The sequence below is a fragment of the Stegodyphus dumicola genome, chromosome 2, assembly GCF_044657685.1.
Source record: "Stegodyphus dumicola isolate Sdum_Otavi_A_Nest chromosome 2, ASM4465768v1".
Classification (NCBI taxonomy): domain Eukaryota; kingdom Metazoa; phylum Arthropoda; class Arachnida; order Araneae; family Eresidae; genus Stegodyphus; species Stegodyphus dumicola.
This window is the reverse complement of record NC_140769.1, coordinates 250,664,860-250,686,225: the sequence shown is the minus strand read 5'-3', so window position 1 is coordinate 250,686,225 and position 21,366 is coordinate 250,664,860. Positions and strand designations below refer to the sequence as shown.

The window sequence follows — 21,366 nt, the reverse complement described above, 5'->3', positions numbered from 1 at the left end:
TCATCAGAGCTGTCTATTCAAAATTTTACAAACTGCTAAGTATGACTATTTTGAATAACCTTTTTTCTGCATTTTCAATGTCATGTTTTTGCAGTGTTTGATGGAATTGAAATGAGGATGCATAAAAGAAACTTAAACTAATCAAATTTGTTTTCAACTTGCATATCTTCATGTGCTATAAATTAATCTGTACAAGAATAAAAAATTATTGGCTGTATTTCAAATAATAACCTGTGATATTATTATTATTAATTTCAGTTCTGAAGCATTCTACAAGAGCATTGTTTTATTTAGCATTTGCTTTTAAATATTTAATGTCATGGATAATGTTATTAATAAATTCCATTATACAAATATTGTAATAACTGTATACTCTTGCTCCAATTTACATCTAATACAGTACAAAGTTCAAAATCCAGATGTCCAATATTTAGACCACCAGTTGGAAAAATAAATAACGTAAAATAATATAAAATATCCCCCTCCCTTGCAAAGTCTAGAAATGGAAAATATAATAAATACCCAGTAAAAGGAAGCAGGTGTGTAGTTAATGTAATAATTTTTTTCTAGTCTGACCGATAACATTGTCATTTTCAAATATCTGCTAGCTAGCGAGTGGCACCATGGCCAATGGCAAATACATTGATTGATATTACATAGATGTTGGCCACAATTACACTTTTAATCCTTGTGTTTTTTGGGCTGGTGTTACCATTTTTCTTTCTGACACAAATATTAAGTGAAGTCCCAATATTGCCATGTCTACATGCCATCTTACTAAATTTAAATAGATGATCTAAAATCTGAAAATTTCAGAAATCTGAAATTGCTGAATTTTTGATGATTCCGTATCTGGAAATTTATTCTGTATATTATAATGTGTTTCAAACTGCTATACCCTCTTGAGAAAAAAAAAAAAAAAACTATTATTCTTCCGCCCCCCCCAAAAAAAAAGATGAGTCAGAGAGGAAAAAAAAATAGTAATTCCTATATAGAAGAATTTTGAGAATTTTTGTGTATATGAAAGAATAAAATTAACAATTAGTGTTGGTAGCATGTTATTTGAGCAAAACAGCATTAACATAAAATTAAAAGGTCTGGAATTGTAAAAAGAGAAAATTTAATAATCAAATCTTAGTTAGAAAGTGATAATATCGGTTTAATTTAACCCTTTGACGGGCAGTAGGACGCCGGGCGTCCCACCTTTTTTTATCACTTTTTATCTCCCAGATGAAAGCTGCAAAATTCTATTTAAAATACTACAATTACACTTTTTACTTTTCTAAATGTATAACAGATGGCAACACTAGTATTCATTCACGGAAATAATGTAGAAAAAATTCTTTGCAACTCTAATTTTGATTGGTTTTTTTTTTCCATAATTTCTTATGCAATTTAAATCGTCTGAACAACAACTTTTGTGTTAGAATGAATATTTTTATCTGAAAGTTTCCTTTTCTAATTAAAAATTTTTTTGAATTCATATATATTAATTAAAAATGGTTGAAATGACTAGGTGGGACAAATGCATTCCACTGTGTATGTAGGAAATGCTGCTACTAGGTGGCAACACTATTCAAATTATTTCTTAATTCAAGTATCATGTTCATTTCATATATAGATAGTGCAAATTTATATTTTTTAATAAATTGCAGTAATGTTAAAACTTTGAAAAGATTTAGTATTTTTTCTGAAAGAAATGAAAATATAACCCTGTAACATGAAATGTCATTGAACACTGAGTGGATATGTGAGTGTGATTCACTATAGACAAATATCTTAAGCAGAGGAAAAAGAGGTAGAATGTAAATAAACATGACGGTGTTCTAAATATCCTACTTTTCAAACCTGTAGCAAATAAAGTTCTGAAGCGAAAATCTTTTCTGTTTCAAATCTGTTGTGAAAACAATAAAAAAAAAATTTAAAGCATCGTACATGGAGCTTTTTTTTTAATTTTGCAAATATAATCAAACATTTTGCAAATATTTTCTTGATAATTATTCAAAAACTTTCTTTATATCTTGCATTTTTATTTGATTGCTAAAACTAGCAATATATATAAGCATATTAGGAGAATTTACACTCACCATTTTATTGCTCTGGATGTGCAGTGGGACAAGCGGTATCCCACCGTGTTATGAATTACCATGAAGGTTTACCTGTTTTTCTTTTCTTTTTACTTCCTTGTACGAAGTAAAAAGGAAGTATTGTAATCGCGAAAAGTTTCAGGCAGCATATTTCAACGAAAATATCCATTTTGACCGCTATCGAATGCAATTTAACGATGTTGTTGCGTCATATCTGTATGTAAGGACAGAATAAAATACTCTTTTCCTTCAAAAAAATTATAAAACTGCTTTAAAATTAATTCTGAAGAGAATTTTTCGTGGCGTCTGTACGAACATATGTACGTATCTCGCATAACTCAAAAACAAGTAGCCTCAGAACGTTGAAATTTTGTATATAGGACTGCTATAACATGTGGATGTGCACCTCGTATTTTGGTTGCAATCGGCAGCACCAAACGTATATAAATATATTTATATGTATATCCACTCTATTACCCGGGTCAGTGATCTCAGTTTCTTTACTCTTATATGTTTGTAAATTGTACATTTTTTGCTTTAAAAATGATTGAATTATGTTCTTCTTATCTTCTGGTTAAGGATTTTATGCCTTTAGTAAATCTGTGTGCAATATTTTTAGAATTATCAGCAATTTTAAAGTTATTTAATTGCCGCTAAGCCTGTTTTTAATGGCGGCCATTTATGTTTACATTTGAAACAGGAGACTAGTGGATTTGTAGCCAATCTAGAGAAACTTAGCTTCGCAACAACAAAGATAACGCATTCATTTATTATTGCCAATTAAATCATGCTTAATTCTTTCTGGAATTTTTTCGAGGAAATAAGCGTTTGAGATTTACTTCGTAATTTTTAATATAGATATTTTGAGTTTTTATGTATTTTTGCCTTCTCGCGAAGTAAGAACGGAATTAATTAAATGAGAAATACTCAATGGTCCGTGAAAAACTGTTTCTTTTTTGTTTTATTTGCTTTATTTCTTTTATACATAGTTCTAGCTTTATTATAGTATTTGAATAGAACATGTGGCAACGATTAGATAATTCTTTAAATGATATACATTTTGTGCATTCTGAGTTATAATATGAATGAAATATAATACTGTTAAGTAAACCTAGCGCCAGAGTGTCGCTATGGTAAAGAAAGTGAATTTTAAAGAATGCATTTATTCTATTGTGGTTTATGCGCTGTCGGCGAAGTAGGTTTAATTCAATCTAATAAGTTTAAATAAAATGCAAGAAAAAATGCGTATAATTTAATATTCTGTACAAAATAATTTAATATTCCGTACAAAATAATTTAATATTCCGTTGGTGTACACATCAGATTTTTTTGATTATAGCAAAGCACGCGAGATATAACTACCTAAGCTAAGGGACGTCTTCACGGAGGACATTTTAAAGGAAACTGGTTCGTATACACGTTACACACGAGGAAAGTCACGAATATGTCCATGCAACCCGCTCGTTCGTCTCGTTCAAACTTTCAATTTCAGTGAGTTTAAGGTGAGGACGCTGGTGAGTCCAAATATTACTCTGGAAAAGATTTTTTTTTTTTTTTTTTTTTTTTTTTTTTTGGTGTCTGTAGAATATTTAGCCCAAAGGGGCCCAGAAGGGCTATTAGCTTCGAAACAGCATTTTGCGTCGAATCACTTTTCAAATTGTTGCGACCAAATATTATAGCCCTGTATTATATTCTGAGTTATAATATGAATGAAATATAATACTGTTAAGCAAACCTAGCGCCAGAGTGTCGCTATGGTAAAAAAAAGTGAATTTTAAAGAATGCATTTATTCTATTGTGGTTTATGTGCTTTCGGCGAAGTAGGTTTAATTCAATCTAATAAGTTTAAATAAAATGCAAGAAAAAATGCGTATAATTTAATATTCGTACAAGGAAGTCATGTGGTGTACACATCAGATTTTTTTTTCATGAAATAACATTGTATTAGGGGCTAATTATCTATGTGTAAAGTTATATTGTCCCCCCCCCCAAATTTTTTTTTTATGCACCAAACTTCAAAGTGTTAAGCATTTATTTTTATGCAAAATTAATTCATTTTAGCTGTGTATTCTTTCTTTTATGTAAAAGTAATATTTAATTTTTTATGCAGTACAGAAGAATCTAAATAAATGAGATAAAAATGAAATCAGTATTTTACAATCTGAATTTTAAATCTCAGCTGCTTCCAATTCAAGAAGCAAATTTTATATTGAATACTCAAACTGTATCCCAGAAGGCCTTTATCAGATACACTTGCTAACATTACTTTTTATTGCATGCTTTATTACTGTTTCTGTCAGCAGTATACTTTAAATATTGCTTGTGTTACAATATTCTAGAAGCTTTTTAAAATTATGTAGCTACAGCTGTTAGATTTTTTACCATTTTCTGTTCTGTAAATTAACCCTTGAGTGCATTTACAGTGATTTCACTAATATTGTGAAAAAGAGGTAGAAAACATTTTTTAAATGCCGCAATTTAAAAATATTGGATTTTAGAACTTCCTTTACAATTCCATTCTGTATGCATTTATACTTAGTTAATTATAAATTTTTTTTCTAGGCAAATAGTACATTTCCTATTCAAAATTTGTTTCTTAACAAGATTTATGTATTTAAAAAAATTAATATATTTATTTGATTTTTAAAAATTCATTCCATTTAATTGTATTTTTGTTTAATTAAATGTTTTCTCGTATCTTTTCAGTTCATATTTGGCGATATAAGCATGGATATACTCATGCTTCTGAATTTTTAGATTTATGTCACTCAGATTCAGACTTGAAAGCCCTAATGAACCAGCGTATCAACTATCTAAGATACAGAGAAAATCAGTTCATGTTACCCTTTAGTTTCTGGGGTCATCCTGAACCGAGAAATGACAATAATATGTATGAAATGAGGTCTTATGTGTTAAAGGTTTGTTTTTCTTCATTTATTTAGTTTAATATGATGTAATTTATATTAAATTCATGTTTAAGTTCAAAACTTTCTTTTATTAATTTTGTTTAGTTTATAATATAATTGTAGCTTATATGGGTTGATCTTTACATTATGGTAACTTGGCGATTTTTTGGCGAAAATTTGGCAACCAACTCTCCTACAGCAACCCTCTATTTTTTTTCCCCGCCGCCATTTTGTCTTCACGAAGTAAAGACATGTTTCTTCTCTTCTTATCTACTGAACACTTGTTCCAACAATCTACTAGCCGAATTACACTTATGCTAGAAATTTTATCAAACAAAACTGCTTAATCATGACAAATATTCACTGCAAAATTGGGAAAAAGTGCACAATACCATACTCCTTACGCGTTTTTCAAAATAACACATACACATAAACCATGTACACGCCGACTTATTTTTACTTAAAAAAACATCCCAGAATTGCACAAAAATGGCATTGCGCACACTCTTCAGTATATCCATGTACACTGCTTTTTTCTCATAAATTAGAAAAATTTCACGAAAATACAAGACAATTTTCTCAATCTTTAAACCCGGTAAAAAGAATATATATGAAATTACCTGATCGCAAAAAAGTATTTACCCTTTACAAATATGAACATTTCCACATATAAAATAAATAAAATATCTAAAAACTTTTACCTCTAAATCATCTATTACATTATACACGTCACCAACGAATTCATACCGCAAGCATTACAAATACTTAGTATCAAATATTTAAATTATTTCCATGCACGTTTATTTCAACTTAAACGTATACCAAATTCCTACAAACATAAAATTCACAAAATAACTATCATTTAATTAAAATATCACTAAACCATGTACACGTCGACTTATTTTTACTTAAAAAAACATCCCAGAATTGCACAAAAATGGCATTGCGCACACTCTTCACTATATCCATGTACACTGCTTTTTTCTCATAAATTAGAAAAATTTCACGAAAATACATGACAATTTTCTCAATCTTTAAACCCGGTAAAAAGAACATATATGAAATTACCTGATCGCGAAAAAGTATTTACCCTTTAAAAATATGAACATTTCCACATATAAAATAAATAAAATATCCAAAAACTTTTACCTCTAAATCATCTATTACATTATACACGTCACCAACGAATTCATACCGCAAGTATTACAAATACTTAGTATCAAATATTTAAATTATTTCCATGCATGTTTATTTCAACTTAAACGTATACCAAATTCCTACAAACATAAAATTCACAAAATAACTATCATTTCATTAAAATATAATTAAATTCAAAAACACTACTTAAAATATAAATGAGCACATACATTAAATTAATAAAAATTACGTTACAATCCTAATTACTTTAAACTAAATCATTGCTAATAACAATTTTCCCAATAATACCAAATTCCTTTCCACCTTACATTTAGAACAATGCATAAAAATAATATCCTCAAATAATTAAAAATACTAACTTACCTAATCTTCTTCAGAATCTTGATTACGTGGCGGATACACTTTTTCTAATTCATTCAATAAAATTATTGAAAGATTTTTTCTGCGAATTTTTCCTCCATACTTCCTCCACTAAATAAAAAGCAAACTTCTCTTTATCACAATGCCTAATTACCCATTTCGAATTCACTTTACTTAGGGCCATGAGATCCAAAAATTACACAACACTGTTTCACACAACACAGAATAAAGCTAAATACAAAATTTCCACATTTTTTCCCGATTTCCCCCCTTTTCCGATTAAAGAACTGTAATTCGTCCATTAATATCACATGACATATCCCATGATCTCTCATTTCCCTCACGCAAAATAATGCGGAATCAGAACTGAGTACTGCTCACATTATTACCAAAGTCCCAGGTAGTAACCTTTATCGCCTCCAAAATGTCGCCAATCTACCAGTTACCATATTGTAAAGATCAACCCTTATATGTTTGTCATTCATTAACATGTCTGATTCTATAGTTTTATTATTTGTTGGTATTTTATTTTTGATTATTAAGCCAAATAATATATGATTATAAAATTTATTGATAAGTCGCCAACTGCTTGAAATTAGAGTTGATATTTATATGCCGTATTTTATATGTGTTTAAATATATTAGTGTAACCATCTTGGCACAGTTCGGAAATTTTTTACAGAAAAAAGCTGATTTGGGGAAATTTTCAGATTGGAATTTACAGTAGATATGGTTACCCTAAGAACTGTTATGAGCATGGTTAGCAGAGTTTGGGACTTCTACTAAGGTGGTTATTTTAATACACAAGTACCTATATATATGCACAAATACCTACACACACATTATATATATCATATGCACATTATATATACTATATACAAGTACCTACACACACATTTTATATATGCTAGGGTACAAAACTTAGGTGAATTTTCTGATTTTTTCTGTAACTCTACAAAAAATCAACTGTGAGACATGAAATTTATTCTACGCAGGCACAGTGTAGTACTTAAAGGATGAGAAAGGTATAGTATCATGCCCCTCCCAAAAAAAAGCACATAGAGTATGGAACAAATAGAAAAGTGGTTTATTGACAGAATGGCATTCGTACAAAAAAACTGTCTGGCCAAGAGGGAGAACAACAAACCAAAGTGAGGAATATAACGTCCCTTAACTGCAGTGATGGCATTGCATCATTTGCCAATGCTCAACATCAGATTATCCAACTGTTTTTGAGAAAAGAGTTCCCATTCTTCAAGGAGCATATGTTTCAGTTATCTGATGTTCTCTGGAGGGTAAAATTCGTGCTGCCAGAGTGTTCAATGGGATTTAAATCAGGAAAGCATGCTGTATAATCCATTCTATGGATATCTTCACTTTCCAGGGTTCTTTAACAACATGAGTCCTGTGTGGCTGTGCTTTGCCATCCATAAACACAAAGTCAGGACCAAAGGCATCCCCAAAAAGATGCACATGGGGGGGGCAGATAACTTTATTACAGTAATGATCATCAGTAAGTAAATCTCTGTCAAAAATGTGGAGCACTGTACGTTCTTTCATCATAATATCCTTCCATACATACAAGGACCACCCTAAGGGTCCCTTTCCTTGATATTAGTGCATTGAAAGCCATATCATTTGGCACTGAGAAAAATTTGTCAGATTGAAACGAGTCTCATCGGTACAGATGACATGACTCCATTGATGAGGTGTTCAGTCATTATGTTCTCTGTTGCTATTGTAAATGGTGCCACTGGTGGGATGTTGTCAATGGTATGCAACATTCAGGGTGGTGGGAGAAAAGGCAACCTTTATGAAGTCATCTGGCCATAGTAAATGGGGCACCTGTTGCCATGCCCAACTATTGAGGAATACTGAACGTTGTTTGGTTTTGAACTGCAGGGCTATGTATCGATCATCAGTTGTTTTCCTTGGTCAACCACCATCAAGCTTTCTTACAGCTGTACCTGTCATTTGGAAGGCTTTCCAAACACTTACTAATCTAAACAACACTTATCATTTCAAAACTCTTGGGCAACAGATGTCAAACTGCATCCCTCTTCAAACTTGCCAATCATTCTACCTCATGTAAAAGCATCTCCTGATGTTTTGTTGTAGCCATACTGTATGTACAATCTCACTTTTAATTGCAGAAGAATGCCTGAAAATGCACCTTCCTTTCTTCATTATTAGTTGCCTTAAATTGTATGCACTGACTCCTCCCATTTTACGTACCCTCGTGTACCCTCTGAAGACATGGTGCTGATATTTGTGTACGTATCACCTTTCTACTGAGTTGTCTTTCTACTGTGTAAAATGAAATTATAAATTAACAATAGCCCCTTAATTCTTAATTTCACATTTCCCCTCTCTGTTCTAAAAATGGTAATCTTTTTCTGTGTTGTTTCAAGATTAATTCATGTCATATGACTTGCATAATGCTGGTGATGTAAATGGAACTGTCCAATCAAATGCATTGAGAACTGAAACTAACTCATTCTGAATTAAGATTTCATTCAGAATGCAACTTGCGTTCTAGAGTTCGCTTTAGCTGGACTACTGCTTCCTGCTCTCTTCTTACTGCAAAGTTATCAAAAAAGGAAAAATTTTTTAATGGAAATGGAAAAGTTTGAAAATGGAAATGTTTGAATATTTATTCTGCCTCGGCTGCCAAGTTGCTTTTCACTATGGATCAATATTCTGTGCAATCAATATTTCTACATCATTACTTCTAAGTCTATTTGCTTCATTTCAGTGACAAAATGCTGTATTTTTCATATATGTTATCAACTGTATCTACAGTATCATTTTATAAGTCTTGCTTTCTTTTCATTGTGTGCTTCATTACATTGAGTTGACAGGATTCGAACATTGCAATGAAGCATAGACTCATACAATTCACTTGGCACTCTAATCATGCCTATTTCATTTGATAGCATTGTGGTAAAAAGAGGAGCAGTAAGCAGCAATTTCGGCTATCTTGGCCGAGATGCAGAAAGCAAGTATGTAGTTTTCCAATATGAAAGGTTATTATTATTTTAGAATAGAGAGGGGAAATACTTAAATTAAAATGAGGAATAAAGGGGCTTGTTAATTTAAGTTATAATTTGATTTTTTGGGGGGTATCTTGCATAAAGTGTGCCTGTTCTTGAATGAGTTTTGTATTTTTTAAATCTGAAGAAAGAAAAATTATTATTGGCTGAATCTTATTATAAGTGTCTGTATTATTAGAGTTTGCTAAGAATCAGGTAAGAATATCAATTTTTAAATGACCCAGTTTAAACAGATTTATTAAGCAGTTACTATTTTTAGGATAGAAGAGAGAAATAACAAAATTAAAATGGAGAATTAAGGGACTGGCTGTTAAAATTTTGATTTACATATTTATCATACATATATGTAAGATAAAAAAATAAAACTCAAAATTACTAACTTTAATTTAGCTGTGTCCCCTCCTGTTTTAAAAATACTAATATATGAATCTAAAGTGCCTCATCTGAAAATTAATATATTTCGTGATTGTGTAATCATGCTGCAATGCAGTGAACTCTTAGACATTCAGATTAAGAAATTTTTATGTATAAATACCAATCCTGGTATTGCAAAAGCCCTTTTTTCTTCCCTTTGCTTGTCACTAGTAATGTGTGTTTCTCACTGTGCTTTTTGTTTCAATGTATGTAAGAGATATGAAATTGTTGAGCGCATCTTGCACCCAAAATGGTGTGTGATATAGAATGTGTAAAGAAGAATTAAGTGCAGAGAAATGAATCGTGTCTTGTTAATTTCTGCCACGACTCCTTGGTTTTCTTCATTATGCATCTCAAGTCACTACGCAGTAAAGCCTGTCCAAGTTATTACAATTGCCAACCCACTATGCTTATTTTCTAAATCATTCCATTACAGATATATTATTATCAATAATGTCTGATTTCATGATAATGAATTTTGCTACAAATTGCATCTTTATTTAACTTGTTCATTTTTTATTAATTTTTAAGAATTCTACTAACTTTTGGTAAAGAGTTCTAAAATACCTTAAGAATTTTTTTTTTATACGAGGGCTATCCAGAAAGTAGATTACGTTTTGGAATAAAAAAATAAACAAAGTATAGGAAACAAATTTTATTATATACAGATGAAAGCCACACTCAAATACTACTTTTCTACATAGTCACCATACAAATTAAGGCATTTATCGTAGCGATGTACGAGCTTGGAAATTCCTTCGTCGAAAAATTCGGCCGCCTGCGCCTTCAACCACTTCGTTACCTCTTCTTGCAGCTGTGCGTCGTCATCAAAACGCTGCATAGCCAGCCACTTCTTCATTGCTGGGAATAGGTGGAAGTCGCTCGGTGCCAGGTCGGGACTGTACGGCGGATGAGGAAACAACTCCCACTTAAAAGATTCAAGAACTTTACGAGTGACATTTGCCGTGTGGGGCCGGGCGTTGTCGTGAATCAACAAGATCTTAGAGCTCAACATTCCTCTGCGCTTGTTTTGAATTGCTCTTCTGAGTTTTTGGAGAGTTTGGCAATACCTTTGAGAGTTTATTGTAGTGCCTCTTTCCAGGAAGTCCACCAAAATTACACCTTTTCTGTCCCAAAAAACAGTCGCCATCATCTTCCTTGCCGACATTGTTTGCATGCATTTCTTGGGTTTTTGGGGAGAACTTGTGTGCCCCCACTGCATTGATTGCAATTTCGTTTCACAGTTCACATGTTTCACCCATGTTTCGTCACCAGTAACGATGCGATCGAGTAAAGAGTCACCATCCTTATGGTAAGCATCCAAAAAGTTCAACGCTGCAGCCATTCGCTGATTTTTGTGGTCCTCTGTCAAGATTTTTGGAATCCATCTTGCACAAAACTTGTGGTAACCAAGCTTTTCGCTGATGATTTCGTGCAACAAACATCGCGAAATTTGTGGAAAACTCAAAGAAAGTTCCGTTATTGTGAAATTTCGATTTTCACGGACTTTAGCATCGACTTTTTCGAGAAGTTCGGCAGTCACTATGCTGGGTCTCCCACTTCAATCTTCGTCGTGAACATTGGTTCGGCCATTTTGAAATCTTATGACCCACTGACGCACTCCACCTTCAGTGATAATGTTGTCCCCATACACTTCACGAAGCTGCCGATAGATTTCTATCGGTTTACAGTTTTTTGCAGTCAGAAACCTTATTACTGAGCGCACCTCGCAGCTCGCGGGATTTTCAATTAACGCAGACATTTCAAACCGTCACAGTATCTGAACGGAGCACAGCACGAACCTCTCACTAGCACGGCTAGATGCAGACTGAGCTGTGCAACGCTCTGACCCCAAGATGGCCGCGCTAGCCCCGCCCCTAGCGGACACAGACGGAAACGTAATCTACTTCCTGGATGGCCCTCGTATATATAATATGTTATTCATGATGTTTCACAGTTTTTCTTACGTTCAGAATGTTTTCTGGAAAATTTCCAGTATATGCTGTTGTATATTTTAATTACTTTTTTTGGTTGGTTGGGTTGGTTGGTGTCGTGTCCTTTGAGAAGTCAAATGGATCCATGCAGGGAAATTACAGTTTTTGCCAGTTCCACAATCTTTTCAGGCAATTCTGTCAAGCTTCGCAGAGCTGCAAGTATTGCCAGATAGGTGAAGATGTGTTTTGGAGAAAGCTCCGTTTGGGGGCAGTTTCTACAAGTTCTATATGATCTGGTACCATCTTCATTAATTTTCTTTCCTCTAAAATGGCAGGTTTTCAATCTAGTAATGGTCTTTGTAATGGGGAAAGTTTAGATTGAATCAAATTAGTTGGAAGTATCTAGCTGCATTGTACAATAATTTGGTGTTTTCATTACTAAAGAGATGTTTACAGTTTATAATTAATGAATGCAAAGCAAAGCATTTTGTTATTCAGTTGGGTTATTGATTCATACTAAATTTTGAATGATGAAATTCATTTTTGTTGAAGTTGTACCTAGCCACAAAATCTTTATTATTCTATTTAAATTATAAATTAATATTTATTTGAGTTATTTACTCATAAAATAAAAATATAGTGAACTTTGATTATTTAGGGGCAGATTAACTGGACTTTATATTGATTATTTAGGGGCAGATTAACTGGACTTTATATTGATTATTTAGGGGCAGATTAACTAGACTTTATACAAAAAAAGGTTTAGCTAGTTCCAAAAAAAGGTTAAGTTTGTTTACTGCAGAACTATGGCAAAATTACTATCACATATTATCAGAATAAAGCAAAATTTCTCCAGGAAATGGAAAAAGGAAAAGAAAATGTGTTGTATAAATGCAGTGATAGCAGATGATGTCACAATATTTAGGAACGGTATTTATCTCCGATATTAAGTGATTTGATGACATGTAATGGCATTATTCATTACATATAGGTATTTTCACAGCTTGATTACAATAAAGGTGAATATTTTGCTGGTTTAGACAGAGGAACATCCACTAGTATATTATTCTGTAGCATGAAACTTTTAATTAAATACAAATGCCTTTTTCATTGATATCGTTTTCAAAGCAGAGTTTTCTGGGCTAGCAGTGTCAAATGATTCTCATATCAGTGAATAATTCATTGTACTGAATTTTAAAATTTATTTTACTGTTGCAATTTACAATGCATTCAGTTCTTGTTTGTTATAACAAGAAATGCTGAATATGATTCTGTTTTATACAAAGGTATGTTTTGATTTTTATTTTGATTGGAATTTATGATTCTGTGATTGTGATCTTGAAATTTCTATTTCAAATCAGTAAAACAAAAATTTATGAATGATATCACAGAGGCATGTTCTTTAAATATAAGAATAGACAAAATTAAGTCTTCTGAACTAAAGGAAGAATGCTTGATTAAATATCTAGAATAAACCCTGGTTTAAAAAACTGATAACCTGTATTATGAATTACATTGCAGTTTAATAGCTGTGCTGCGTTAGTTATTATACTTCTGTTTCTTTCTTCTTCAGCCTGGCACAATGATAGAATGGGGTAATAATTGGTGAGTTTGATATGATAATTTTATCTTGCATGCAAATATTTTGGAAAAAAAAAAAAAAAAAAAAAAGATACTTTTTTTTACTTTAATGTTGCATTTACTTATTTGATTAAGGATTGAGCTTCCTGCTTAAACAAAAGTTGAGGATATTTTCTATTTGGATTGTAAAATTTTGACTCTTTTAAGCATCTGTGATTATCCAAAATTTGATTTTAAAATTTCGATAAATATAAAAAATAAATATATAAAATAATATTTTAAATATATAAAGTTATAATTTTTAATAAATTATATAATAATCAGACCATAGTATTTGTATAATATATTCTCATTATTTGCATAATATATCATCTCATTATATAATAATGAGACCATGCATTTAGATAGTAATAAAAATAAATAAATAATTCATATTAATTATTTTATGGATTTTATTAATGTGTTATGCCTTTTTTTTTCTGCTTCTGTAGAAAATATATGTAGTATATGAATACTCTTCTTATGAATAACTTTGTTATCTATCAAATACTTTAATCTGTTTTTCTTAAACAAAATTAACAGTTTAGATAAAATGCTTGATTTTTAAATATTTGATTTATATACTAAATGTGTACAAATTTATTTGTTAGTTATGAAACTTTGTTGCTGAACAGTTTATTTGTACAGTTTATTCTAGCATATCCTTGTGATTCATTCTGTGTGAACAATATCAAAACACAGATTAGATGCACTCTTGCAAGAATGTGGATAATTTTCATGCTCTTAATCAAGACCCTTAAAACCAAATGTCTTCTGTGCTGTTTCACAAAGTTGTAAAGGGTCCTTTTTTTTCCCTTCAAGAATACTGTGACGGGTATGCTGTGTCTTGATATGCTGCTGTTGTGCTTGTATTCTCAAATGGAGAATGATTCATACAATTTCATGTTAACAACCTTTACTTTGGAGCATTGATGTATGTCAGTACTTGGACAAACTCTCACATCATTAAGTGTGTTAATATAAGGAAAAAGACTTAGCATTGTTGAGAAAGCCGTCAAGGTCTCCTGACATAATATCTGGTAATTTTTTTCTTTGGAGTTTGTTATACACAGTGTTTTTGTGTCCACAGTCCACCAAAATTAGAGAAACTGTTTACTGGAATACTTTTTGAACATATGTTATGTAAAGAGGAGTACAACATTTAATCTTTATAGTGTTATGGCTAAATTTGAAATATTTTTTTCTTTAATTTTGTATTTTGATAATTTTTCCTCTGCCAATATTAACTATTTCTTTCTGTATTTTCTATTGTTATATAGTTACTAATAAAAAAAAGATTTAGTTTTCTTTCTTAATACTTAATTTAGGGCTAGAGGTGTTACATATAGGAAAGAAAGTGCTGTAGCTGGTTTTTTCTCCCAGATTGGTCAGCTTTATATGGTGCATCATATATGGGGTAAGTATATCAAATATAGTGGGTGATCGGTTAACGAACATAATCCATTCCAAGATTATGTTCGCTGCCCAAATTATTCGATCACCGATTTACCATACATGTTAATGGGAATTCGATTAATTCGTTGTGGAGATCCTAAAAATTAAATTTAAAAAAAATGTCATGTACAAGTATAATTTCTTAGTAAGTTTATGTATTACAAATATAATACATGCATATAGTCTTACTTATTAATCAGTCCTTTTCCTTTCTTTGGGCGTTAAAGAACATGTCCAATGTGGATTGTTTTTCTCTCTCCTTCAGGACTTTCAGGAAATGATTGATAGCAATGTCATTGTAGAGATCAGCAACCCTATTGACATCAGTTTGGTTTGGGTGCCATTTTAAGACTGTTGCTCTGACATCCTCCCATTTCTTCAAAAGATCTTTAATGGCAGATGTCAGCATTGCTCCTCTAAGTTTTCCTCTTTTTCAGAAGGAAACACATTTCGCTGAGTTTCTTGGTGTTTTTCATTCAAAATTTCTTGGAGTTCTTCTGCCATCAAGTCACCTTCATGTTCCATTATGAGCTCTTCAATGTCATCCTCGTTCACCTCCAATTCCAGATCTCTCACAGTTGTTACAATTTCATTCATAATTTAAGGGGTGTCACCCTGATCACCTCTGTCTCCTTGAACGAGGGATGGACACAGCTTTTGCCAAGCAGAAACCAACTGTTGTTGAGTGATTTCTGACCACGCCTTTTCAATAAGTCGAATAGCTTTGAGAATGTTAAATTTTTCTATCCAAAACGTTTTTAAAGTCATTTTTGAGAAGAATTGGCATGCTTCAAAACATCACCGAAACAGCACACGAGTATACAATTTCTTGAAACTTCCAATAACCTCTTGATCCATTGGCTGAATCAGTGAAGTTGTATTCGGAGACAGCACTGTCAGCCAGGGAAAGTCTATCAGCAAATTATCTTCAGGGTCCTTTGGGTGCCCCGGTGCATTGTCCAATAGCAGCAATGCTTTCAATGGCAAGTCATTGGTATCAAGGTAGTCCTTGATGCTCGGGGCACAAACTTCAAATAGCCGCTCTTTGAAAAGAGCCTGCATGAATCATGCCCTCTGATTCGATCTCCACATCACTGGCAGTTTTCTCTTGATTATGGAATTTTTTTTTTTTTTTTTTTTTTTTTTTTTGTGAATGCTCTAGGATTCTTAGAGTGATAAACAAGAAGTGGTTTAAGCTTCGTATCACCACTAGCGTTAGCTACCAAAAGGTCAATCGGTCTTTCATGGGTTTATGCCCAGGAACACTTTTCTCATCTTTCTTGATGTAGGTACGGTTTGGCATGCACTTCCAAAACACACCAGTTTCATCACAATTAAATATTTGTTGTGGACAATACCCTTCTTTTTCAATGAATTCTTGAAATTTGAGACGGAACCTCTCAGCTTCTTCTTTATCTGCACTAGCAGACTCACCATGCATCACCGTGTTTAATGCCAGATCTCCTTTTAAACTTTGCAAACCAGCCAGTGGAGCCTTGAATTCTAGATTTTCGGATGACGAACCTGGAGTTTGTTCCTTTCTTAGCTAGGATTGTGCCTATTGTAGACCTGTTAAAGCCGTATTGCTTAGCAACATAAGTCATTTTTTGTCCACTCTCTAGTTTAGTTATAATCTCTTGCTTGGTTTTTATGGTGAGCACAGTTCTTGACACTCCACTCTTTTAGGTCCCATAATATTGTCAGATTTTCAGGTTTTTTTCATAAGGGGTCTAGAGAAGCACATACGAAAATCACAAGGACAGAAACCAACTATGGTACACAATTAACAATGTGTTGTCACACACTACTGTATGCATCGTACGGTGCTGCCTCATTGCTACATAGTATGAATGATGACGTCTCAGTGCACACGCACATCCAATGATGACGTGTCAGCGCACCTTGCACATCCATTTTCAGGATGAATTGAGAACTGGTGTTGGGTGTTCGGAGAGGAGTTTTTGTTCGTTATCCGAATATTGTTCGTTGTCCGAACACAAAAATCTTTCCTGAAAGTGTTCGTTGTTCGATTTGTTCGCTCTCCGAATTGTTCGTTAACCGATCATCAACTGTATAATTTTTTGTAAATTGTTATCCTTGCTTAAATGCTACTCATAATTCCATTACTGATCTTTTTGCGCTAGCAAATGGAAAAAAAAAAAAAAAAAAAACCCATTTATAACGTAAGAGCAGCTTTTCTAAAGAATTGGGATTCCATAAGAGGTTGCCTTGAATTTGTGAGGAGTACTGTAACTGAAAGAAAAAGTTTCTTTCAAACTTATACATGAAAAAAAAATAATAATTTGAGAAAGCTAACAGGAACATATTAGATTTTGTCTTGAAAATTATTAGAAAAAGGAATGGTTTCAAGATAGGATAGCTGAATTATATTTCTTTAAGAATCTTGAAAATTTTGTTTTTAGTTTTTAATATTTTTGAATTCATTAACATTGAATATCTGATGCTTAATTCATCAAAGCCCCAGTTTCTGTGCTTTTCACATTTCATTTGAGAAATCATAATTTCATCCAGATTCCCCAAATTGGATTAGCTGTATGATTGTTGTATTCTACAACTGAATCACAGTATTGACACAAAATTCTGTTATTCATGCACCAAGATGACAAGAAAAAGGTTCATGAAGATGTTTTAAAACTGGTACTGATATTAACTATTGAATGTACACCTCACTTTCTCTGGAAACAGCAAGAAATGCAGTCCCTTCAGGAAGTAAATGAGTTGTTCTTACCTGGTCGAAATGGCAGATGGATAAAAAGGCAGAATTGAATTTTATCTTACCATGAATAATACTCATTAAAGTATTTATATTTCTTTGATTACCAGTATCATATTTTGTTATTAATTTTTCTCATCTTTTATTTGTTTAGTAGTTCATTTAATTTTTATAATGCATTCACTGTATTGTCATCTATTTATCATTCATTTAACTTTGTTTATTAGTAGTTTTATTTACAGCTTTAAAATTTATTTACTTTTAATTAATCTTTTTGTTTTTATGTATCTTTCTTTATTTAGTTATTTTTGAGATACCTGATGGCTTTCCATTGAATCCATCAAATTCCAATTTTAAAAATTTAAACCTAGACTAAACTTAAGCTTAAGACTTAATTAATATATGTCTTTAGGTTAAACACAGCTCAAGACGTTTAGGTTTATTTAAATAAGGTAAAAAGGTTTAAGAAGAAAATTTCTATTCATGTTATTGCATTGCACTGGAGTTATTATAGCTGTTAAAAAAATTAAATTTCTAAATTGGATGAACTAACTTGCTTAAAAAAGGAGAGAGGAATTCTTTTTTTAAAAAAAAAAGAGTTATTTTTGTATCGATCAATAAACTTATAATTTAATGAATCATTTAGAATAACCATGAGCATCATTAGATTGCATTCAATAGCGGTCAAAATGGTTATTTTAGTTGAAATATGATTCCCGAAATTTCTCACGCTTACAATACTTCCTTTTTACTTCATACAAGGAAGTAAAAATGCTTCTTATATGTATTTTACCTACCCTTAAAGTCTCGTCCATGAATTCAGAGGCACCCTGTATATATGATATTGTTTTAAGTAAAAGGAAAATATTAAGCTAATTAATGACATTTTGGTTAATGCATTAATAAAAATGCTAAATGATGAACCTAAATATTTTGCTCTGATTATTTATTTGAAATCCTTTACACTTAATTTATTCAAGAGTTAAAGTGAAACAAATATTAATTATGATAAACATGTAAATTATTGAAAGTAACTTTCCTTTATCTGTGCAATGAATGATTTCAAGAATCGTGCAGTATATATTTAATTCCTTTACTTCACTTGACAAATAAAAATGTTTTTATGAAAAGTATTTGAGATACTTCAACAAGCAATTTTATTTTCAAGGATATAAAGATTTACAAATGAGGAAAGCCATAAGAGATGCTGCATGGAGAAAACCTGGTTGGGATGAATGTGTTGCTCATACAGGTATTATTGCACAGTAATTAATTGCTGCTTGACTCTGATATACTGCTGCTTGACTCTGATATGTTTTCTTGTTTAAGATACCTTTTGGAAGAAATTAAATGAAACAGTAGCCATTTATTAATGTGGTTTTTGTGTTATAACTAATAAACACAATTTTTAAATAAAATATTATATTTTTTAAGCTCATTCACTTTGCTTTAATTCATTGAGTTTGTTTTTTAATTAGACACTTAAAATTAGGAAAAAATAAGAAAGCTATCTCCCTCTGCATGTTTTACCCTTCATTTATATCTTGCATGAAAAAGGAATAGCTTAATTAAAAATTTTTGCTACATTTTATTTTTGCCCATTTAAGAGATTTCAGGCCTCTTCCCATAAGGATATCCTTGTGTGCCTACCTATTGGTTTCCTTTTTAAAAAATATTAAATTATATTCATTTACTTACTTTTAATGAGTTTTATAAAATTTATTTAATGCCTTCACCATTTTGTTACACAAACTAAAAATTACAAAAGTCTTGCTTTTTGTCCTGAGCTCTTTGCTTTTGTATATTTTCATCACAAATTATTCATTTAAATCTTTGTATTTCTTGCTTTTTGAGTTGTAAACCAAAAGTTCTAAACAAGGAGCACCACTAGTGTAACGGTGGTTATCTTCAGTTATTTGTGTAAGTAATTCGATAAAGGAAAGTTATCAGACTGTTAAAGTATTTTAAAATACAGGTGTAGATAGTTTCACTTAGGACATTATTTTGAATATAAAATTTTAAAACATTCGATACACAGCTGAGGTTGGTCAGAAGAAGTTGAACAAAAATGCTTTGTAATTTTTACGTTTATTCGTACCTTAAATTAGTCCACAAATCTTTTTTTTTTTTTTTTTTGCATAAAATAATTTACATCTAAAATATATACCCTGCTTCATTTGTAGCTAGATTAAAAGAAATATGCATGACATGTTACTAATAACTGAACGTGACATGTTATTAATAACTGAATATGACATGTTACTAATAGCTTACAGTTGAAACCTGTGCGTGTGTTTTTTTTAATAGCTATAAGCCAAATTATGGTTATCAGTGGTATTTAACCAGTGGTTAACCTGTGGTATTTTTTGAAAAATGTGGTAGATCTCTTAGTAAATCTGAGGTTTTTTAGTTCTCATTAACAGACTTTTATCTGAATGAATATTTCAGATTATTACATTGCATGCATTGCACCTAGAGCTGTTAAAATAAAGAAGAATTTATACCCAGAAGAACATATATGCATTGAATGAGATGCCATTCTTATTGTATAGCTGCATGTACTAATGTTGTGCAGCCAGTTTTTGTTATTATTATTATTATTATTATTATTATTAAAGCCAAGCGCATAGGGCCAGCATTAGAGACAGTGCAACTGTACGGCTGCACTCGGGAGCAGAATTTAGGGCTGGCACAATTTTTAGAATTAATAGAAGCATAAGCAATAAAATTAAGATTTGCAAAATTTCTTAGAATTTAGGAAGGGCACTGCACAGCAGAATTTAGATAGGCTTTGGACTACAAAATTTAAGATCCAAAGACTTTGCACTGGGAAGCATAATGCATGCACATGATTTGATATAGGTTTTTTTTCACATTTGCATAGTAGTTAATCTGTGAACTTTTCTATATCCTATCCGCTTTTCTATTACAATTACAGAAAGACCTCTTTATCCTCCTTCAATCAACTGAAGATCATAAATAACTTTTTATTAAATTTAGTTTCAGAAATATGATGAGATTATTAGATATTGTACAGATTAGATTTGCAGTGACGCTAACTCATGAGAGAAAATGTCTTCCACATCCTTTTTGTAGTTGTACTGTAGTACTATTATATATTTGTACTGTAGTACAAATATGACTTATAGTTAGACAACTATTAATGTTTTGTTATGATGTAGGAGATAGCACTTCTAAAATACAAAATATTAGAAAAATTTAATACATTTTGATCTGCTTCTTGCCAAAGTTTTGGGAGGGAGGGAGAAAGGTTCCAAAGAAACTCGGTTAACTCTTTAACTTCTGTTCAGTTTCTGTCATTGTTTAGTCGCATTTAGGCTAAACACAAGAGAGCTTTCTAAGTATATTTTTCTTATGGAACACTGACTTAGCTCACTGTTACACACAAGGAAACTATCAGAACTGTGCTTTCAGCTTGTTCACTGGTAAACAATTATGAATCAAACTGCTGGTATTCAGTGATATTGTCCTTTCAATCATTGGCATGTCTCAGTTGCTATTTAGACATTCTTTTTTTATTATAAAATTCTTATGTCATGAATAATATTGGGAATAAATCAGGGTAATGAATTTATTATTTAAACCTTTCCATTAGAGACATAATAACAGTTCTCAGTTAATCTT

At 31.6% G+C, this 21,366-nt stretch overlaps 1 protein-coding gene across 3 annotated transcripts in view; it reads left to right on the top strand.

Moving 5' to 3' along the window:
• LOC118198851 (protein NipSnap-like) overlaps window positions 1-21,366 on the top strand; it is a 49,111-nt gene that overhangs the window by 15,652 nt on the left and 12,093 nt on the right. For all 3 annotated transcript variants that reach the window (XM_035370636.2, XM_035370635.2, XM_085812011.1), the window contains exons 5-8: window positions 4,794-5,005; window positions 13,486-13,517; window positions 14,861-14,949; window positions 18,890-18,973. In XM_035370636.2, coding sequence (XP_035226527.1) covers window positions 4,794-5,005; window positions 13,486-13,517; window positions 14,861-14,949; window positions 18,890-18,973 — 417 coding nt within the window. The remainder of the gene's footprint in view (window positions 1-4,793; window positions 5,006-13,485; window positions 13,518-14,860; window positions 14,950-18,889; window positions 18,974-21,366) is intronic.